This window comes from Carassius gibelio, chromosome B7 (assembly GCF_023724105.1).
Source record: "Carassius gibelio isolate Cgi1373 ecotype wild population from Czech Republic chromosome B7, carGib1.2-hapl.c, whole genome shotgun sequence".
NCBI lineage: Eukaryota > Metazoa > Chordata > Actinopteri > Cypriniformes > Cyprinidae > Carassius > Carassius gibelio.
The window spans coordinates 7,587,875-7,611,096 of record NC_068402.1 but is presented as its reverse complement, the minus strand read 5'-3'; the positions used below and the strand labels follow the sequence as shown (position 1 = coordinate 7,611,096).

Sequence of the window (23,222 nt, the reverse complement as noted above, 5' to 3'; positions counted from 1 at the left end):
ACTGGTTTAGGTGCGTCTGCTGGGTGTAGTCTCGCAGGGTCAGCCCACGCTGGTGATCATGGAGCTGATGACACGAGGAGATCTGAAGAGTTACTTGCGCTCGCTTCGATCCGCTGAGGTGAATACAAGCATGCATGTGACATCTTCACATCGCTGATATTAAAATATTTGGCTAATCAGACTGAATTTTTAACCGCCATTCTAAATTGCCACCTGTATAGTAGTGTAGTCAAATTTTGATGCATAATTAAACAATTTGCATTAATCAGAATTCATCATTTGTGCTTGTGTTCACTGCTGTTTTCTGTGCCTTAATGGGCCACTCCTTGCAGTTCTAGACTATAAGCTTTTCTAAGACTTCGACTCTGAAACCTAGTGTAGTCAGTCTCTTGATGTGTTATCTATGCATAGTCTGTATCCTAAGTGAAAAATGCATCCTTGTAAGTGACTGATTTTAAATGTTCCTCCCATGCACGCGGATTGATTTCTATTTGCATGATGCAAAGCTTCATCATGAAATGCACAAGACTCACTGGGTTTTGGAATAGAGCTACAGCAATATCATTCTCCTCTTCTTCTTCTGTCCTCAGAACACCTCCAGCTTGCCTTTGCCGCCACTGAAGAAGATGATTCAGATGGCTGGAGAGATCGCGGATGGCATGGCTTACCTCAATGCCAACAAATTTGTTCACAGAGACTTGGCAGCAAGGAATTGCATGGTGGCAGAGGATTTTACTGTCAAAATTGGTGGTACGTGTTGTAATGGGGGGGAATTACTTGACTTGTGTTAAATAGGGACTAGTCATCCAAATTTGAGTTCATCTAGTTTTTTTTCAGGTATATTATATTTTGTAGTAGGCTATAAACAGAATATAGAAGTTTTAGAATATTTTAGCAATAAATTATCTAATGTTGGTGGCATTTCACAGTAAATATTTATAATTACACAGTTAATTAAATGTAAAAATACAACATTGACATACTGTACTGCAACTCAGATTTAACTCCTTTTGACATTTTGCACTGTTTCTCATTGTTTTATAACAAAATTACATACTACAATGCACTGTGTCAACGCTCTATTATTTATTGTCCAATTTCTATATATTTTTATTATTATTAATTTGTTATTTAATATTTAATAGTTTCATAATTTTAAAGTTAGCATGAATTGGAAATCTTTTTGTAAAAGCGTGTTATTGATCAGTGAATGATTCATACATGCATGTTTTTCATTTTGCTTTTACACTGTAGTTTTTATTTAAGATGTCATAACTGGATCTTCCTTTGAAACAATGCATCGTCTCTGGTGAAGTACTGTATATCAGACTCCTCCAGTCATTTAATACCGCTTTTTTATTACAGTGAACTCCAAGCTCGATCATAATACATTCGATCGCTACATTGACCCTTTCAGATTAGCATTGTTTTAACCATTGTGTGTACTGCAGCATGAAATTAAAGGGTTTGCAGTAAATTATGGCAAACATTTCAAAAGAATTATGTAATTGCACATATTCATTCCATAATGAATAAGTACAGTAATGAATTTCTGAAATTGCAGTGTATTTTCTTCATTTTGTTTGGCTAAATCTCAAGTATCTCAACTATAGAGATTTAGTAATTTCGCCTCATTTATCCTCAATCTGTAGACTTTGGTATGACACGGGACATTTATGAGACTGATTACTACAGAAAAGGAGGCAAGGGACTGCTGCCTGTGCGCTGGATGTCTCCTGAGTCCCTCAAAGATGGAGTTTTCACCACCATGTCTGATGTCTGGTAAGCTTTTAATGTGTTCTGTAGAGAATCAGTGTGTGCAAGATGTTCAAAACGTAGAGATATTAACTGAGACGTATAGTGCGCAGTATATCAGGGTACATCAGTCTAGTCTTTGCAGCTGCAGAGCGACATAAGTATTTGAGCAAAGGCTGCCCCAGTGACCACTTCAGTTCCTGCGCAACTGAACGAGAAATGAAAACCACACTCGCACGGCTCAGCACACATTTTCCATGACATGGTGCATACGTTAATGCGGTAAGCAATGAGGAGAAACATCTTTCCATATATTCCAAATGAAGCTGACAATCAAGCCTCATCGGCCCTCATATGAGCTAGAAACGTTTCCCTCATGTGCTAGTCTCATTTGACCAACTTTCAAAGAAAACCTTGGGGAGTCTAGACCGTGCTTTTCCGGAAACGACAACAGCTGCGGCTGATGTGAGCGGCATTCCAGAGCCTCAAGGAATCTTTAGTTGGTTCGTCCTTCCGTGTAGTGATAAGTAGCTGTTTGGACTCGCTGGGAGGTTTGCATTCAAATCTTTTGTTAAGGATCCGAATCAAGCACTCACTATTCAGGAAGAGGATTGAACTTAATTACAATGCGCTCAAGTTTCCTTCCAGGTGCCTGGAGAGTCTGCCCTAACAGGTCACCCTTCATGTCTGTCCAGGGTCAACATCAGGCCTTGATATTAAGGAATGTCTAGTAAACTTTACACAAGGATCAGGCATAGGAGTAGTCAAAATGATGTATTAATAATGACAAATTTATTGCCAAATTTTTATTTATTTATTTATATATATAAATCTTCAACGGCAGTTAATATCTAAATCAGATTATCATGTCGTTTTGTATTTCGTTTCGTGATGTTTTATTTTGTTTCGTTTTGTGATATTTGTTTTGTTCTGTTTTAGTTTAGTGTTTTGTTTATAGTGTTTTATTTTGTTCAGTTTAGTGTTTTGTTTAAGTTTTTTTTTTTGAATTTTGTTCAGTTTACCATTTAGTTTTTTTGTGATTTTTTTTGTTTTGTGTTTTAGTTTAGTGTTTCGTTTTTTTGTGATTTTTTTTATTTTATTTTTTATTTGGTTTAGTATTTCATTTTGTTTAGTGTTTTTGTTAAAAAAAAAATTAGTGTTTTGTTTAGTGTTTTTTTTTCAGTTTAGTGTTTTGTTTTGTGATGTTTTTGTATAGTGTTTCTTTTTTGTTTTTGTTCTGTTTTAGTTTAGTTTTATTTTGTTTAGTGTTTTTTGTTTAGTTTAGTGTTTCATTTTTGTGATGTTTTTTTCCCGTTTTGTTTAGTGTTTTTTTTAATTTTGTTGTTTCATGGTTAGTTTTGTGAAAAAAAAAATTCTGTTGTGTTTCTTTTTGTGATGTTTGTATTTTGTGTTTCATGTATGGATATTTTTTTTTAAAATAAATTGTTACTTCAAATGCATATTACATATTAATAATATGAATTTTGAAAATCCACATAACATCACCCAATATTTGAGTGAACTAAAGAAAGGGTAGTGAGAAAGTGAATTTTTGAATTGTGCAGTGTGGATTACAAAGGAAAATTAAATTCAGCATTGTAAAGTACTGATGAAAAAATTCAATGCAAAAAACTTGTTTCATAAAATCAGTTTAACATTCAATGTATAACACTGAGCTGCTGCCTAATGTATAGTGTTTTTTTAAACACCTTGCTTATCTGTAGAAAAATAATAAGAATAAACTTGCAAGAAAAAGCATTACATGAGTCAGGCTAGATTGAAGGTATTTCTGTTACATGCTTTATAGCTTTATTATCAACAGACCACATTATATTATGTCATTTGTCTGAGCAGCTGACTCATTATAATGACAACTTGCTCCCATTTTAAAGTTTTAGGTAATTAGAACACGCATCACTCACATTCTCAGTGAAAATATTGATGTTGCTTGAAAAAACAACTTCCGGGAACAGTTTCAACTGAACTCACTCCAAATGAAAAGAAAATCAGCGTCTTGTAGACACTTTGGTCGCTTTCAGTATATAGATCGCAACTTTTTTCATCTCTTCTTGTCCTGCAGGTCCTTTGGGGTGGTGTTGTGGGAAATAGCCACCCTGGCCGAGCAGCCCTATCAGGGCATGTCCAATGAGCAGGTACTGCGGTTTGTCATGGAGGGAGGACTGCTAGACAAACCTGACAACTGCCCTGACATGCTGTAAGTCATCTCATGCACATCTTTCACTCACGTTGTTGTTCTAAATGCAACATTTAGAAAAATGATCAAGCTGCTGTTTTCCATTCAGTGAAAGCAGACAGTGACCCGAGGCTGTCAAGCTCCAAAAACACTATAGAATTGGTCCTTTTAATTGATGCACATACTTTAATGTAAGGAACAGACCAAAATTCAGTGTCCCTTTTTATTGCAGTTCTGTCCAAGATTGGTTTCATTGATGTCAAACCTGGTGCGATGTCTTGATGTGGCAATTTTGAAAGTTCTTCATATGAATATTCATGTTAGGTTTGGAGGGGCATGATGGTGCATAAATGGCGACAGTATTTTCAATTTTCGTGTGCCTTTTAAAAAGTAGAAAGTCTGCCACCTACTGTGTGATTCAAGTTGTAACGTCAAATAGCTGAAAACAAGAATAGACATTAAAGATCTGAATTAGCTAAAGAATTAATTGTATGTACCCAAAGGTTTTTGACTTTGGCCGTTATTTGTTTTGGATTTTAAAGCTACCTAGTCTAATGCTCTCCCTGTGGGTGCTGGGCTCTAAATTTAAGTACAATTTGTTTATCTGTGAGAGTCTCCAAGCTCTGGGTTTTCTTTGGCGCAGTTTGAGTTAGGTTGCGTCTGGCTTCGAGTCCATGTTTTATCTGAAGTGTGAGAGCTGGCAGTGACATACGAGCACTCGAAGCACTGCAGGGATTCCACATTTTTAATAATATAACGTTATACCTGGAGGGGTGGGTAGGTTTGTGTGTCTTGAGAAGAAAGGGGTGCAGAAAAATAGAAAGTGAGTTTTGGGGATCAGAGGTAACTTTATATTACCATTTAGTTTTACTTATTGGTTGTACGTGTAAACCATTATTTTTTTTGTCAGCCACAGCTTGTGTTTTTAGTTAGTAGTGTAGTTGGATAAAAACTTACAAAAATATAAAAAATTATATATATATATATATATATATATATATATATATATATATATATATATATATATATATATATATATATATATATATATATATATATATATAATATAATATAATATGATTATAATTTTTTTATATATACAGAAAAAAATTAATATGTAATTTTAATCGACTTTATTTTTTTTATCATTTAAATCTATATTAAATATATTGCTCTCGCTTTCTCTCTCTCTCTCTCTCTCTCTCTCTCTCTCTCTCTCTATATATATATATATATATATATATATATATATAATATATTTGTGCATCTGTGTGTGTGTATAATGTTTAAAAAAATATAGCTAAAATAAAATATGTAAATAAACTTTTTAATATTTTTAATTTAAATATATCTCTATGTAAATATATAATATAATTTTAAGCTCTCTCTCTCTATATACTTTTATGTTTATATATAATAAAAATCAAGCTTCACAAGCAGTTTTTTTTCTTTCTCTTTACTCATTGGTGACACGAATGAACAATGATGTTTTGTTTCAAGAGAAACAGCAGTCTGCATTTTCTCAGTCCACTGTCCATTGACAGGAAGTGCACAATGGTTGGCATTGGCTTGTGCCTTATTTTCCACTCAAGGCCGTCTGGTTGAGGGTCGTTGTTGTGGTTGGCCGACGTTTGCCACCTTTTCACACTTTTTGGGGAAGGATGAAGTGGTCATTAAAGGCGGCAGAACAGGAGTGGAGGAGGGTGTGTGGGTGGGTTTTGGGCTGCCCCCCTGCTGCTGCCTCTGTCTTGTGTTGTAATGAGCCAGCGCACGACTGCTGAGACTAACAGTGCCAGCGGTCACCCAAATTCAACCTCTAAGGGAAGTCCAGTTATTCGGTACAATTATGTGCAGCTTAGCAATTAGAACAAAATCTTATACTAATTGAGATACAGTAAATTGCTCGTGCATGTGATATTTTTAGCCAAAAAAGGCAAAAGCTACTGCCTCCTACTAGAAACGATCTTCACCAAGTATTGCAGAATCTACTTTTTATCAAATAGCTTGCTCTGCCCCTGAAATTACAATCTTTTTTTGGCTGCCATCACCAATAATTTATTTTTTAAATCCTCACTTCCTTTGAGTTGACTCATTTCTAATATGTAATCTATTCCTCATGCATAAAAAAATCAAGTCCTGCCTTACATTTTATTCTATAAATTTTTATTTACTAATTTCTCGTTTGACACCGAAGTAAAATGTTGAGTGTCGACAAATGAGAATAATAGATTGAAGGTAGTTTGAGATTAAAGAGTGCTATTTCACACAACATCACCAGCTGGTTTATTTTTGCTCTTGTAATAAAAGAAGAAATCAAAGCAGGATCTCTCTGATTTCATTGATACAAGCAAACAGTGAATCCTTTCAGTGCCTTTCTATGACACATGCGCAGGATTGTTTGCTAATTTTAATGCTATTGCAAGTTATCATTTTAGATTTCTACAAATCTGTTTCTATTTTTTCCTCATTGTTTCATGCTATTTTTAACTGTATTGAGTTGAATTGATTAGGATATTTTTGTAGGATCTAAAAGTAAAAATAAATAAAATAAAAGTGTGATGTGTGTGATTTTGTTGTTGTCATTAAACAGAAACCTATATCATAGAAAGGACTCTTTTTAAAAAATAATAATAAAAGTTTTCATAAACTTAAGAAAACATAATGATACTCATTATTCCAAAATGTATAATTATTTCTATAAAATGTTTGGAAAGTTTAAAAAAAATACTTTTTGATTTATGGCTACTCAACTATGCAATTTAACATTAATTTAATCACAATTTTTCTTATATTTTTATAGTTATAATTTATATTTATGTAACGTATGAGTCATAATACAATTCATGAAATATATAAATAAAAAAAAGTCACACTCTCTTGCATTTTGAACTCACTTCATCACCATCTTGATGAAAAAAATCCATGCTTTGACCTTCCAAAGGTTACTGCAGGCTTTATTCTTATTCATATGGCACTTTTAACACTGGAGGTGCTAAAATCAGCCTGAAGCTCCCCATCAATGGAAACTTCATTTAGTGCCATGCAGGAAAAACAAGTTGAGGGCAGTGAGTCCAGTCTCTCTGTCTCACAGCTGGAGAGCTGTGTGTGTGTGTGTGTGTGAGACGGCGAAAATACCGCACTTGGATTTGCTGGTGTGAATGTTTGTGTATGTGGTGCATGGGTATTTGTAACTGTCAGCTGATGTTTGCGCTAGCTGTGTGTGTTGCTGTTTGTAAGACCAATGGTGTGTGTTACTCCACTAGTGTGTGAGCTGGCACAGGGATCCCAGTATTTATTTCAGCAGACTCCTCTGGTATTCTTAGCCTGTTTGTGTATAATTAAAATGGTGAACTGGAATGCTCGAGTGTCAGCGAGATGGTACGCTTTTATTTTTTCCCTGGTGTAACTGTAGCAGTTCCCCTTCGCCGGCGCTCTCTGGCCTCCTTTCCAGCTCTCTCCAGCTCTGCAGTGTGATTTCAGCACAGTTGTGTGTTTGCTGTGCATTCACCATGAGCTCACTGCAGCTGTGTTTAGGACGTAGCCGCTGATAGCGTGTGTTTATGTTAGCGATTCGTCACACTGCCACCTGTTGTTCAGTGCTACGGCTATGAACAAGGTCTTAGGAGTAAGTTTGTTATAGTAGCAGTATATTTGACAATAATGTTAAATAGAACAATATCCAGTCGACTATATGTAATGACTATAATTCAGTTATAAAGTATTTATAATTAAAGTAGTGCTGTCAAATCGATTAATCGTGATTAATCACATCCAAAATAAAAATGTGGGTTTACATAATGTTATGTGTGCGCAGTGTGTATATTTACTTGTATGTATTAATACACACTCACGTTTATATATTTAAGAAATATATATAATATATATTTATATATAAATAAAATCTAAATGTGGCTATGTATATGTGTAAATATTTTCTAGATATATACATGTATGTGTGTGTATTTATATATACATATAAAAATGCACAGTACTCACACATATTATGTAAATAAAGTTTTATTTTGGATGCGATTTAATTGCGATTAATCGATTTCACAGTCTTAAATTGAAGGATAAAAATTTCTTAAGAATTATTTTAAATGAAAACAAATTAATAAATACATTCATACATTTTATAATATGCATACTGATATTAATTAAAATTTTGAAAAATCAAACAGATGGATTTGATAATCTGTTATATAAAGTAGTATACATGTAAATTGTAATGCCATGTTAATAAACCATGAATATATTATTTATAACTTTAAAATAACTTTAAATTTTGATTTATAATATATTAAAGTAGTCAGAATATATGAATATATATATATATATATATATATATATATATATATATATATAATATTATATATATATATATATATATATTATATATATATATATATATATTTTATATATATATTTTATATATATATATATATATATATATATATATATATATATATATATATATATATATATATATATATATATATATATATATATATATATATATATATATAAAATAGTAACTTGATTTAAAACTGAAAATAACTTTTTCTTTTTTACTGACTCAAACAGAGTGATTAAGACGATTAATAACTGGTTGTGTGAAGATTGATATATGAGTACATGTGACCCTGGACCACAAAACCAGTCATAAGGGTCAGTTTCTCAAAATTGAGATTTATATATCATCTTAAAGCTTTCCATTGATATATTGACAACATTTGTCCGAGATACAACTATTCGAAAATCAGGAATCTGAGGGTGCAAAAAAAATCTAAATACTGAGAAAATCACCTTTAAAGTTGTTCAAATGAAGTTTTTAGCAATGCATATTACTGTTCAAAAATTAAGTTATATATATTTACAGTAGGAAATTTACTAAATGTCTCATGGAACACGATCTTTACTTAATATCCTAATGATTTTTGGCATAAAAGAAAATGTGAAAATTTTGACCCTTAAAATGTCCTTTGGCTATTGCTAAAAATGTACCCCAGCGACTTAAGACTTAAGGTTTTGTGCTCCAGGGTCACATATGAGTTTATAACTCATACAATGAATAAATTTATTGTTGTACTATGCATGTTAAAAAAATAATAATAACAATTTATAAAGGTATTAGAGAGAGAGAGAGAGAGACAGCGAGAGAGAGATTTAAAATAATTTTAATAATTTAAAAGGGACCTTTTTTCAAATAACACAAACCAGGTGAAATAAAAATGATCCATTTCAACTCAGAACTTCCCCTCCCTAAAATACCCTAAAAATTCTAAAATATACTAGTCAACATTTGAAGTGCATCAAAACGTTTCATCAAAATTGTCCTAATACCTAAATCCAAAATGCGTTTTTGCATTTATTCACTGATGCTGATAATCTTTAAATGGCCAAATATCAGTCCCTCATTTAGACTGGACAGCAACTAATTTTAATGTTCTTTTGTTCTTCTCTTGTGCGCTTTCAGGTTTGAACTGATGCGCATGTGCTGGCAGTACAACCCCAAAATGCGGCCGTCCTTCCTGGAGATCATCAGCAGCATCAAGGACGACCTGGAGGCGGGTTTCAAGGAGATGAGCTTCTTCTACAGCGAGGAGAACAAACCTCCGGACACGGAAGAGCTGGACATGGAGAACGTGGGAGCCATGGAGAACGTTCCTCTGGAGCCGCCCTCCAGCCTGCAGCCCCTGGCGCCCTCTCTGGCCTCCCCTCAACAGTGCGCCCCTGCGTCCCAGGGCTCCTCCACCCCGGCCGGCCCATCCTCACCGCCCTCCTCCCCCAGCTCCACGGACAAGCACCCGCTCCCCGCGTCTGCGGCGAACGGGCCCTCGATGGTTCTCCGGAGCCCGTTTGACGAGACCCAGCCTTACGCTCACATGAACGGGGGCCGAAAGAACGAGCGTGCCTTGCCTCTGCCCCAGTCGTCGGCTTGCTGATCGATGGTTTCCGGACACGTCTCTGTCTGTCAAGCCACTGTGTGGTCTCCTGAGAAGAAATATGAAATTAAGAGACAAGGAAAAACAAAATGGTACAAACTGGGAGTCCAAGGCAATCGATCTTTTCAATCATACCTCAACGGACAAAGTTTGGATTTCTTTGTTTTTTGTGTTTTGTCGATTGAATCGGTGAATTGATTGACATGAACGCAGACTGGATCACTGACTGAAAACCCATGACCTTCACTCTCGCACTCGATAGGCTGTTCTAGACTGTTTTTGTTACGTTTTGTTACTTTTCTAAACTTCCAAAACTGGTTTGAAGGCCTGTCAGAGCCAGTGGTGGTACGGTGGCATTATTACGACACGCTCTGCATATCTCTAAGCCAATCCAACAGCATCTTGTTTCCAATGACATGCGTCTAAGTTAGAGATGTTTTTTCTCCCGGCCGTCTTAGAAGTTCGTTCCCATGACCCAACTCCGATCGGGGTATGGAGATCTTCAGCTTCCTTTTCCTGGAAATCATCTGGCTGCGCAACTTTTGTGGAGAAGAAATTCTCAAATCTGCCAAATGTTTGTTCTTTTTTTATGTTGCCAAATTGTCGTTTAATTCCCCTTGCATCCTTATTCCTCAAAATACACACGGCAGTTTTTACCCTGGTGATCCAAACCTGCTTAAAGGAATAGTTCCTCCAAAAATGTAAATGTGCAAAAAATGTACTCACCTTCAGGCCATCCAAGATGCAGATGTTTCCTAATCAGAACAAATTTGGAGAAATTTAGCATTACTTGCTCACCAAATGGATCATTTGCAGTGAATGGGTGCCGTCAGAATAAGAGACCAAACAGCTGATAAAAACATCACAATCATCCACACCACTCCAGTCCATCAGTTAACATCTTGTGAAGTGAAAAGCTGTGTGTTTGAAAAAAAAAATAATAATAATAATTTCAAACTGTTCTATCCGGCTAAAATATAACACTTCCTCCAATTACTTGTGGATTATTGTGATGTTTTTATCAGCTGTTCAGACCCTCATTCTGACGGCACCCATTCACTGCAACGGATCCATTGGTGAGCAAGTGATGCCATGCTACATTTCTCCATGAAGAAACAAACTCATCTACCTCAGGGTGTGTTTTTTGGGTGAACTGTTCCTTTAAAATCAATAGAAAGATTTCCCAGATTCCTACTTTTCTGTCTTCTTGTTTAGGATTAGACTCATTCCGCGCTGAATAATTGCTAAGTCGAACAACAGATGCAGCAGATGTTGAAACTTTAAAAGGGATTTGGATTAAAAAAAATAAAAAAAAGAAGCTGAAAAGGTTTAAAATTGTGGCTTTGCGGAGTTAAAATGTTAACTAGCTTGGTTGTTCAGTCGTACGTCGGACCACAGAGCGTGTGCATCGTTTGTCGGTCACTTTTGTACCTTTTTTACAGTTCAGATTGATCATCTATATGTCTGTGCTAAAAAAGCTGCTATTTTGTTATTGTTTTTCTTTTGTGGTTGTAATATATATATATATATATATATATATATATATATATATATATATATATATATATATATATATATATATATATATATATATATATATATATATATATATATACACACACCTATATATATAAATGTAAAAAGATTTTTCAGGTGTAATCCTTTGCCTTTCCACTACAGTCCATTTTATGATGCTTATAGTTCTGCAAAATGAGAAAAACAGTAGGAGGTTCATTCTTACAGTTGATTTTTGCAATGAAAAGTTGTTCAATCCCTTCTGTTTTGATAGATTCGCTCTCTTTAAAAGCTAAACTGGCAGTGAACACGATCTTCTGTCTTCATTGCCAGTAACGGCGGCACCCAGTGACATGATTCTGTAACAGCTCGACACTGTCTCTCTCATCACATTAATGCGCAACAAATACTCTCAGGTCAGAATCCTAAACGTTTGGGTCTCAGACCCGATGTGTTCTTGTCTCGCTATTCATTCCTCTTTAAAAAACGGAGTATGACTTAAAATTTGGCAAATTTTGGATTGATTTCATTGCTTAAACCTAGACTCGTCTCATTCTTTACATTGATTGTTCAGCCTTATTTGTGACTGATCCTTCCGCAATTGAAAGACCCTCATCTTCTCAACTCTGCGTTTCCTTCCGAGCAGAGCCCGATAAATGATTATACAGATATGATTCAGCATATCTCTATGCAGAAGTTGTGTTTGTAACATAGGTCACTTATATCGATTTAAGAGTTTTTTTTTTTTTTTTTTTTTTCAAAGGATTTTTCAAAGGAAAAACTGTCACTTTTCATTTTCCTCCTTTTTTATGTATCTATATATAAAGTACATCTGACCTTTTTCATGAAAAGGACAATATTACTGCTCTCTGTATCTGGGTAAAACCTCATAAACGCTACAAACCACAATCTCGGAGTGGAGAAATTACCGAGTTGGGGACATTTTGTACGACTAGCTGCTTTCTTTCCTATCGGATCTTGCTTAATATTGTTGATTATTTATTTGTGAGATTAAAACAAGAACAGGTCTGACAACTGACTCTAAATGTGCTGGAATGTTTCATTTATCCATCTTTTAACTGGGGGGGGGGGGGGGGTCACTAGATGGAATAATTAGAATGGATTTATTTTTTAAGTATATACTGGTTGTGATCTCCTCTCCCTTTCATGTCTCTGAATCCCACTGTTGGCATTGTTCTATTTAAATTTTTCTTGTCACGCATTCATTGGAATTTTACATCTGCATCAGAAACCAAATGTTCATTGAAACAAACCCTTCGATTATAAACGGATGTACAGTTTTTGCTGCTATCAGGTGCATCAGATGTGCATTACGAAGAGGTTTGTCTTGGGTTATATGAATATTTTTGTAAAATCTAAACAAAATATCAGCACGCAAAACCATTTCAGTGTAATTTAAATAAAGCAGATGTGATATAAAGGCGAATGGTTGGGGAAATGCTGGTATCTTTCGCAGTTATCGTTCATGCAGATACTGAGCTGATTAAATTGAAATAATATTGTGAAATATGTAAATCCAGAACAAATAAAGATCCTGAATTTTTCACTCGAATATCTTTATATAAGGGAAATGTTTATAATTGCGAAGAGTTTTGGAGAAAAATGACGAAAATTATGATCGTGTAGTGCCACCAATGTAATGTCCTTCCGATGTTGGTAATTTTTCCTGGTTTTTGTTTCTCACAGATTGAACAAGACACCATCCTAATGCTCCTCTCTGACCATCTCTTAATATACAACACCCGACCAATGGCTGATTTGTCCCATCCAGATCTGTTAACTATGGGCTAGATATTCTCAGGGCTGAAGGTGGCTTTGTACCCTGCTGCTGGAAACTGCTGCTCTCTATCATCTGACATCCAGACTGCTCAAGTGTGCTCTTATGAGTGTGTGAGGGTTGAGAGGAGAGCATTAGTGGTGTTTGTGATCTGATGGCGCCATCTAGAATGGGTTTCATGTCATTTCATTTCAGTCCTCGATGCCTCATGTTTAGTTGTTCAGTTGAGACGTGTTGGATGTGTATGTGTTGGTATATAAAGAGGGTTACAGATCCAGAATGGGAGGGGAGAATGGAGAGGTTTTGTGGTCCAATTCTGTTCAAACCTGGCTGTTCTGATTAAAAAAAAAAAGGCACTTATTAACTTTGTCTGGTGTTTTCTTTGTGTCAATTTAAAGAAATGTGCTTCAGGAATATGGAGAGGATTAGCAATTATTGGAAATTATGATGGCTCAGATACTGTGTGGTTCACAAAACAAATATTAATGATAATACAGATAAGTTTCTTTGTGATTTTATGAATATTAACTCAATTTTAACAGAACTCAATTTTGGCATTGTACTTAAGGAATTTGACACGCTATAATTAGATTTTTACTCCGGTAACATTATTAAGCATATTTTTTACCCTCATTAATCTTTTTTTTTTTTTTTTTTTTCAGTGAATGAATGAATTATTATAACAGACTTTGCCCAAGCCATTTTGCAAGCGTTCAAATGCCTCAGAAAGGACTTTCAGTGATGCCATGCATGAGGATAATTAAATTATTCATTATTTTTACTTTATCAATGAAAATGGCAGCTGTAAAATAATAAGCATGATTTCAAGAGCAAATTCATTTTGTGGCATGGACTCCTGAAAGCATCAAATGTGTTCAAAAGCATAACATTTTTTATAAAGACTGATTAAAATATACATATATATTAGAAATATTATAACCACATTTAGCTGTAGGATTTTTGTTTTTTACTTATTATATGAATTTGATGAATACTAATGAAGCCAAACTATTTAAACGGATTACTTAATAATTCTCTTAAGAAAAAGTAAAACTTTATATTTTATATTATATTATATTATATTATATTATATTATATTATATTATATTATATTATATTATATTATATTATATTATATTATATTATATTATGAATTACTTGCTGTGGAAAAACTAAGCAGGAATAACTACATTTCCCATGATGCTCTGTGCTTGTATCCAGTGACGCGCTTGACGTAAACGGAAACCTAGTGCTGTACACAAACAACTCCAGAGGTTTTCAAGAGGGAAATATTCATATTTCATTCACTGCATGGATGCAATGTAGGTTGCGATTCGTTATTGATATTCATTGTCGTGTTTTGTAGTACATATGTCAGTTTTATGATTCGCTTATTCCAAAAAGCAACAATTTGAGATTGCCAAGAAGTCGATGATTAGATTTTTGTAGAACCTTAATTTATGTTTAAACTCATTGTGTGTTATGAGATTGAATGACAGTACAGTACAGTACACTACAGCATCATTATCTGAGCTCATCTTGCTACATACTGTTATTAGTCTAGCGTTATTTGTACTATCTGACATTAGATAATGCTTTAATGTCGCTGGTAAACGTGTTACTGTCATTCTGTACAATACATCTCGCCTTTGATTCGATAAAATCATTAGGGCACAATGGGTTAAATATTTATATATTGTAAAAATTATATAATTTTTTTTAAGTTTTAGCTACTCAGTCTGTATATTTTGTGTTATTATTCATACTTTAAATCAAGAAATCTTTACGAACCTTTAAGAAATGTTAAAAATGTTTCTTTCAGAATGGAAAAGTAGAAGCTGAAAGAGGGAAAAACTCTCTCGGCCAGAGACGCTTCTCACAGCCATGGCGTCTGAACTCCATGAAGTGATTTTTATGGCCAAACGAGAGCGACACAAGAATCTTTTCCTGAACTACAGAAACCTCAGCAGTTTCCCCGTGGAGCTCCTCAGAGATGAAGGGATGCAGTTCCTGGAGCGTCTCTTCATGAAGAGAAACTCCCTCACAACACTTGTAAGATCTAGTCTTCATTTTTGCTTTGGCTCTGTATATCATAAATATATTTTGCATCCTAATACTGTTTTCCTCCTGTCAGCCAGAGAACCTGGCTCAGAAACTTCCCAACTTGATAGAACTGTGAGTATTAATCTTTGTTATACTCTTCTTGGTTTCACAACGTTATGTTAGTTTTCAGTGTGTTGCACAACTGTAACATTAATGTTATCCAAAAGAGTTCCTCAATCTTTGGGACGTTTTCTTACCCACCCATAAACAATAGCTATATGATGTAAATTGGTTGAGTCTGAGTTTGGTTAAATATTATTTGTACTACCCCAGATGCAAAACAAGATAATGAAACAGTCCTGCAATCTATTTTTTGTTTCCCTTAGGTACCTGCACTCAAACAATATTGCAATAATTCCTCAAGGTAATGTTATCTCATGATTATACTGTAAATAGTAATATTTTGATGTCAGGCACATGATACGTAATGTTGTTTTCCAGCAATTGGCAATCTAGTGAAGCTGCAGTCACTGGACCTGAGTGACAACGCTCTTCAGTTCATCTGTCCAGAGATCGGTCAGCTGCGCTCATTACGACATCTGCGATTGGCCAACAACCAACTCAAATTCCTCCCGCAAGGTGAGTCGCAAACATCCTTCAGCATTAATCCAAAAAACTGAGCTGTTGCTACTGATTATAGTGATTATCGATTCTGATGTGCGCAGAAAAGCCTAATAATAATCAAACCAGCAACAAAAAGAATCGCTGAACGTTTGGTTGTATTGCTTTACCATGCTTAATAACATTCAAAATAATATTTCGGATTGAATATAAATACTTACATGCTACACGCTGCAATGAAAACAGGAAATTATTTTGCTTTATCTGTACATGCATTTACATATAAACCAGATATACTCCAGTCGCAGAAGATTGAATTATTTGCAGAAGATTGTGAAAAATGAGAGGGGAATATAATCACTTCCTGCAGCAGTTTAATTAATAATGATTCAAGGTAAACAGTCCGTTTAATTCATAGACATTATCTGTAAAAAATCAAATAAAATGTGCTTGTGTAATTAAGAAGCTTTAACTGCATCAAATAATTCCTCACTCAAAAGCAGCGTCTGAGAAAATTGCATGAGCAGAAGCTTTTAAACCTGCAGTTATTAAACGTCATTCAGCTGAGAAACTTAGATTTTTGTGCTCAACATGACGCTTGCATGTTTCTGAGAAGTAAAACTTCATAAAGAGACTGCGGGGAAATGATTAAGCTCTTTCACGCTCTCTTTAAATGCAGTGCTTCAAAGCACGCAGTTGTTTTATATCAGTCTTTTTATTGCTCTTTTTCATCTGAAGCAGAGACTGTTCATGGCTTTAATTTATCATATGCGAGTTATTCCAAACTAAGCGTTTTACAGTTCACTGTTCAAATAGTTTCAAGCTAACTAGCGACGTGCAACTTTTTATTTGTATTTTTTGGGGTACCTTCTCAATGTCAAATAAATTACCAGCTCTTGTTTTTGCCAGCAGAGGGCATAAGGTGACTCCCTAGGGTGATAAAATCTTGCTTTATACCTGATTGAAGCTATAACAGAAATGTAAATATGACCTGAAACCAGTCTTAAGTCGCTGGAGTATATTTTTAGAAATAGCTAAAAAAAAACATTGTACAGGATAAAATGATACATTCTTCTTTTATGCCACAAATCATTAGGATATTAAGGAAAGATCATGTTCCATAAAGAATTTTTGTAAATTTCATACAGTAATATGCATTGCTAAGAATTCATTTGGAGAATTTTAAAGGGATTTTCTCAGTATTTAGATGTTTTTGCACCCTCAGATTCCAGATTAACAATAGTTGTATCTCGGCCAAATATTGTCCGATCATAATAAACCATACATCAATGGAAAGTGTATTTATTCATAATCTCATATAAATCTCAATTGACACTTAAGACTGGTTTTGTGGGCGTATTGGTAGAGCTGGGAGATCTCGGAGAGATGGAGACTCTGGACGTGTCCATGAACCTCCTGAGGACTCTTCCAGAGCGTCTGCACCAGTGTCTGTCCCTGCAGTGTCTCACAGCAGACCGTAACCTGCTGCACTACCTTCCTCGCCAGCTCTGTCTGCTGCCCGACCTCAACGAGCTCTCCATGGCTGCAAACTGCCTGACTTCACTGCCCCTGGGTGAGAAGATATGACAGTGCTGTCAAGAAAGATAACTTTTCATGTATACAAAAGCTCTGGCTTTTGGGGGTCAGTAAGATATTTTATTTGTATGTTTGTTTTTATGTAATTGAATACTTGAATACATCATGCTGAAATGATGCTGGAAATTCATCTTTGCATCATAGGAAATAATGGTGTTTTAAAATGTCTAAAAAAAAAAAGTTATTTTAAATTATGATATCATTTCACAAGATTTCGATCTTTACTGTATTTTTCATAAAATAAATGCAGCTTCGGTGAGCATAGGAGACTTCAAAACATTTTCCAAAAATGCTACTCATCCTGGACTTTTGAAGGGATGCATACAAGTTCTGTGAAACCATATGATGCCTTTTATTATTTTAAAGGTTATTCTGTTCCTCGCTCTAGACGTCTTGGAATATATTGCACAGAAACCAAGTGAATCATTTGACGTTGTTGCTGAAATACTGATGTTGTATATTTCTGTCAGATCTGGGGCGCTCCATGGAGTTGCAGTTTGTGTTTGTGGACAACAACGCTCATCTGAAGGGACTTCCATCGTATCTTTATAACAAAGTCATCGGCTGCAGTGGGTGAGTGAGCTTGTTGCTGTTGTAGTGAACTTTCAAACTTGATTTTTACAAAATTACTATGAAGTAGAGCTTTACTCATGATTAATCACATTTCGCATTTTAATTGTGTAATCATAAGTATAAATTATGTTAAAATACCTGTTTAAAAAAAAAGTTTAAATACCTGAATCTCCAAATTAATGTGTAAACAACATGAAGAAGTGGACATATTAACATTGTTTTTATCTATCATTTACTACCAATTACAGAATGTATGATAATATAAAATATGATTACAACTTTTAATTTATGTGAACTCAAAACATTATTATAAACGGATCATCAACGTATTTTCCCAAGAGAGATTCTGGGGGGGGAAATGCTAACTTTCCGACACAACAAGTCAATCACAAAAGTATCGGAGTCGCTGAATTGGCAGTACACATAGCTTTCATGGTAGCTGTTGTGGTTGCTTCATGACTTTTTCAACATGACTGTGTTCACTTGATGATATTTATCTGTCTGCATGCACAGATGTGGTCTAGCCGCGCAGATCTCTGATGTGAAGGAGCTCTGTCTGACGCTGGGAGATGTGACTGTTCCCCTGCCCTCTGAAGTGAAGGCCATCGGCTCTGAGACTGACCGCGTGTTGCCTCTGGAGGAGCTGGCGTGCAGAGTCCTACATGCGGCCCACAGCTGGACCAGTAAGGGTAAGAGTCCCAAAAAAACCCACAACAAAGCATCAGGTTCCTTCACATTCACCAGCCTATGTTCTTCTGTCTCGTGTGCAGATGTGAGGTTCCTGACGCCGTTCCTGTTACCCAAGAGTCTGCTGGATGTGGTCCGGTGGCCTCTGGGTCACTGTCACCGCTGCAGTCAGCCCATGTTCACCATCGTCTACCCTAAACTGTTTCCTCTCAGAGAGACCGCACTCGCAGGAGTGCACAAGAGGTACTGATACTAAATTCCCTTTTTGTCACTCGTATACTCCATTATATTTATTTTTATTGACTTATAATTCAGGGTTTCTTAATACACAAAACTTTGTTGACCATTTTCCATTTTCTTTCTGGCATATCATATCATATCGTGATCATATTTATATTATCATATTTAGCATATCATATCAGTCATATTTTCTATCGTACACTACCATTGAAAAGTTTGAAGTCAGTTTTGCAAAGAAATTAATACTTTTAGTCAGCAAGGATGCGTTAAATTGAACAAAAGTGACAGTAAATTCATTCATGATGTTATTTTATGATTTATGATGTGCTTCTTTTGAGATTTCTGTTCAAATCCCATTCTACATTTCGAAATCCCCAAAATAAATTTCCAAAAAAATAAATTTCACCTTTTCTACAAAAATATCAAGTACAGTAGCACAGTGGTTTTCGACATGAATAATAACCAAATTCTGAAGGATCATGTGACACTGAAGACTAGAGCAAAGCAAAAAAAAATTCAGCTTTGCATCACAGAAATCAAATTAATTTACAAATATATATTACAATAGGAAACAGTTATTTTAAATTGTAATAATATTTCACAACATTACATTTTTTGCTGTATTTCTGATCAAATGAATGTAGCCTTAGCGAGCAATAAGACACTTAAAAATATCTTACTTGTACGGTAGTGCGTGTCCCCTTTAAATGCACATGCATTCTGGGATTGACCTACTGTTATGTGCATATTCATTAACAAAAGCATCTTCACTTTCACACATTCAGAAAAATCCTCTCCTGCTTTCTATCCTTCTCATTCTCTCTCACACGGTTTTCTTAGACCCCTGTCACTTCCTCTATCTCCTCATCTTCCTGTGTGTTTGATTGGTTGAAATTAGCAGTGCTTGCTCCGCTGCCCGTCATGTTCCATCTGTAATGCAGAGCTGTGGTTTTGGTATCAACATCCAGCAGCGTAACCCAATCATCCTGCTCGACTGCTGCTCTCAGCTACTTGACGTGCATTAAGAGATCTAATCCACTCGCCCATTACCTCTTACCCTGAGTGTGCGGCTGATGTTTGGAGACGAGTGGTGCTCGGTTCACGTGTGCAAGCGAGAGAAAGGGAATTCTTTTCCATTTGCTTCTTTCACTCCTTTAATACTCTCAGTTTTCAGTCTCGGGACATATGTGTGTGTGTGTGTGTGTGTGTGTGTGTGTGAGAGAGAGAGAGAGAGAGAGAGAGAGAACTCTTACCAGGAAACCATTGCTGTTTCAATAGCACTTCATTGATCAGCCTTGTAAAAGCATGTGTGTTATGAGAGGAACATGACCTCCCTTATATACGCACCCATTAAAATGCATATATATATTTTTTGATTTCAGTTATGACAGCTTGTTCCCTGTGATATAGTTTAACTTAACTTACCCAAACCAAAAATTTACATAAAGTTGCTTTGGCCTCTTTTCTGTTTGATGGTCCATTATTTGATTTTAGTTTTTGGTAGGGTGAGTTATATTTGTTCTTAGTCTTACATTAAAAAATAAAAAAAATCCCTAAACCTAAACCTAAACGTTAGATACTGAGTGTGGCTTTTTTAGATCTGGCTTATAATTTTGTCTGGTGCAAAAATTATTGGTAAATCAATATATATATCGCCAAGGCCAGTAATATTGGCTGCTATTTCTAATTATTAAATCATCAGGAAATAGCATTTGTTATAATTTATTAACAATTTCTTTATAATCCAATCAATTACAGAATCAAGATGTTTCAATCTAAAGTGTAAATCTGTTTATTTGACAAATTTATAAAAATGCAACTGTTCTTTATTCATTCATGTTAGCTCAAGTTCATTAAATAATATTAACAGATAAAAGTGTTTATTTTAATAAAATAGCTGAGAATTATTTAATTAATATTAACGAAGATAAGTAATTTTCATTGTAAATTCATGTTAACTGTTGTAGTTAACTAATGTTAGCAAATAGAACATTATTATAAAGTGTTATATATTTATATATACTGTATATACATATATATATATATATATATATATATATATATATATATAGTAACACTTTAAATAAGTTATATATACATATATAAAATGCTCTCTCTCTCTCTCTCTATATATATATATAAAACGTATTTTTCGGACTATAAGTCGCACCTAAGTATAAGTCGCATCAGTCCAAAAATACGTCATGAAGAGGAAAAAAAACATAAGTTTCACTGGACTATAAGTCGCATTTATTTAGAACCAAGAACCAAAAATCATTGCTTTTTTTGTGTGTGTTTTTCTAAAAGAAAATAATGTTTGTTTTGCTTAACACACATATTTATGTTACACATCAGATATTACACCTTAATTAATTGCATTATCTTTCATGCAAAGATATTTTGAATGGTAATATCAAGCGTTTCCTTCAGATTTGATTAAGCTCAAACTCAAAACTTGCTGACAAATGTTTGGAAATCAACTTGAAATAGTTCTGTACATGTTATAAGTGGATTTTCTTTCTTGCTCTTTGTGTTCCTCACACAGAACCACTGTGAGTTTTGTAGCGTACTGCTGCTCTAGCTTTTGTCTGAGGACGTTTGACCTGCAGGGCTGACGTCTCGCATCTGCTCATGCTGCTTTCATCTTCACAGAGGACTTGAAGAATATCACCAGAGATCACCTGAGCTTCTGAGACATTTGACAGATCTTCATAACAGCCATTAAAGTCTCCCTTCTTCTGTGTGTAGCAGCAGCTGGTTAATACTGATTACATTTCACAAATGAATGTTGAAAGAAATGAAACCAAGTGTATTTCAATCATTGGCCCTTACAAACCGTGTAGTATTGTTTGTGTTGGGATTGTTACGGTTCACTGTAACCAAAAAGTTCCAGGCTTTAACTGGTGGAAGTTTCGTGAGAAACGTACAATTTATTCTGTGTTTTAAAGACTTTCATCTTGATCTACGTAAAAGTGACGAGTTTAAGCTGAGATAAAGATGTTTTTGTTTCAATTTGAAAGGAAAATAGAATTGTTTTTCGAGTTCCCTTTACTGAAATGCCATGTTACTACAGATTCATATTTCACTACTGGTTTTGACCATGACACAAGACTTAACTTAAAAGTGGCTTTTTAAAGAGGTTTCATTTCAATCTGAGGCTCAAGTGTTTGTATGCTGTTGGACGTGACCAGCACACATTAGCGCTTTTCAAAGAAAATCATGTGTGAAGTTTTGGAAACAGACTGTTGTAAAGTGCCAACTGACTTTTATGAAAAACATGCAGTTGATTGTATCGAAGGCAGCTTTAAGGGATTGTTCTATTTTTGTGTGAGAGAATATTTTCACATGAATTGTGGAGTTTGCTGGTACTACACTACATCTGTGCTTCTCTCAGTTTTGCTGCAGGAAACCATCACTGTTCAGCTTTCAGTATTTAAAATAATCTCTGTCTCTTTAATTAGATGCGAGCAAGAGGTTGACTTTCTTAATACATATATTAAGTTCACCCAAAACTGAAAATTTATTCATGCACAAGTCGTCCTAGGTATCAATTACTTTCTTTTTTTAGACAAATACGTTCAAAAAGTCCTGGGTTGGCCAAGCTTTACAATGGCAATGAATGGGTGTTGAGGTTTTGAAGCAAAATATAGGTCATCCGGTCCATGCATTCATCATAAATATACTCTATATTAAAAAATGTCTATATAAACTGTAATATGTAGCATACAACAGTTATCGGAACCTAGAGATTATGGTTTAGAAAGTTTTAAATATGGATATTTTTGCTACAAACGCATCACTTTGATTCAGAAGGCCTTTACGTGGAGTGCTTTTTTTTATGATGGATGGATGCACTTTATTTTGCTGCAAAATCTCAACCACCATTTACTGTCATTATTTAAAAAAAATGTAAAACTCTTGATTGTATTCGTCTTAAAGAAGAAAGACATACACATGGCTTGAGGGTGGGAAAATAATGGGATCATTTTCATTTTTGGGCAAACTATCCCTTTAAGTTAATGTGTGGATGTTACTGTTACAGTTTTATTAAATACTTCAGGTCTTCTACAGATTTTATTTTAAGACTGTTAGTTCAGCTAAACGTTTTACATGTTACACTGTTATTTCATTGGTTCTTAGAACTGAACAATTGTGATCTTGTTGTAATGTTTGGCAATAATAACCATGTTTAAAACCTCTCTTGTGTCTCCTGTGTGCATAAGTTAGATTTAATTCATATTGAGCCATTTTGAAT

General features: G+C 34.8%; 2 protein-coding genes across 5 annotated transcripts in view; both read left to right on the top strand.

Moving 5' to 3' along the window:
* LOC127961315 (insulin-like growth factor 1 receptor) overlaps positions 1 to 13,567 on the top strand; it is a 77,196-nt gene extending 63,629 nt beyond the window's left edge. For 2 of the 3 annotated variants that reach the window (XM_052560375.1, XM_052560374.1), the window contains exons 17-21: positions 11 to 118; positions 591 to 750; positions 1,653 to 1,782; positions 3,836 to 3,970; positions 9,426 to 13,567. In XM_052560375.1, the coding sequence (XP_052416335.1) occupies positions 11 to 118; positions 591 to 750; positions 1,653 to 1,782; positions 3,836 to 3,970; positions 9,426 to 9,894 (1,002 nt within the window). In that variant the 3' untranslated portion in view covers positions 9,895 to 13,567. Of the gene's footprint in view, positions 1 to 10; positions 119 to 590; positions 751 to 1,652; positions 1,787 to 3,835; positions 3,971 to 9,425 lie in introns of those variants that run through there. The other variant, XM_052560376.1, reaches the window with a different exon arrangement.
* An 828-nt stretch (positions 13,568 to 14,395) lies between these two features.
* LOC127961318 (leucine-rich repeat-containing protein 28-like) lies at positions 14,396 to 23,166 on the top strand. 2 transcript variants are annotated; one of them, XM_052560381.1, is made up of 10 exons: positions 14,396 to 14,529; positions 15,030 to 15,259; positions 15,342 to 15,382; positions 15,637 to 15,674; positions 15,752 to 15,889; positions 17,238 to 17,444; positions 17,938 to 18,040; positions 18,554 to 18,729; positions 18,811 to 18,970; positions 21,620 to 23,166. In XM_052560381.1, the coding sequence occupies exons 2-10, from the start codon at positions 15,092 to 15,094 to the stop codon at positions 21,690 to 21,692; spliced, it is 1,104 nt and encodes a 367-aa protein (XP_052416341.1). In that variant the 5' UTR covers positions 14,396 to 14,529; positions 15,030 to 15,091; the 3' UTR covers positions 21,693 to 23,166. The 2 variants fall into 2 exon arrangements, with proteins under 2 accessions (XP_052416341.1, XP_052416343.1); XM_052560383.1 differs by having other exon boundaries at positions 21,513 to 23,166.
* The last annotated feature ends 56 nt before the right edge of the window (positions 23,167 to 23,222 follow it).

Bases quoted from the DNA above. Each gene is read 5' to 3' on its own strand.
- LOC127961318 (XM_052560381.1), top strand. From the start codon at position 15,092: ATGGCGTCTGAACTCCATGAAGTGATTTTTATGGCCAAACGAGAGCGA. The intron at 15,383-15,636 runs GTGAGTATTAAT...TGTTTCCCTTAG, and splicing joins CTTCCCAACTTGATAGAACT to GTACCTGCACTCAAACAATA. The intron at 18,041-18,553 runs GTGAGTGAGCTT...CTGCATGCACAG, and splicing joins AAAGTCATCGGCTGCAGTGG to ATGTGGTCTAGCCGCGCAGA.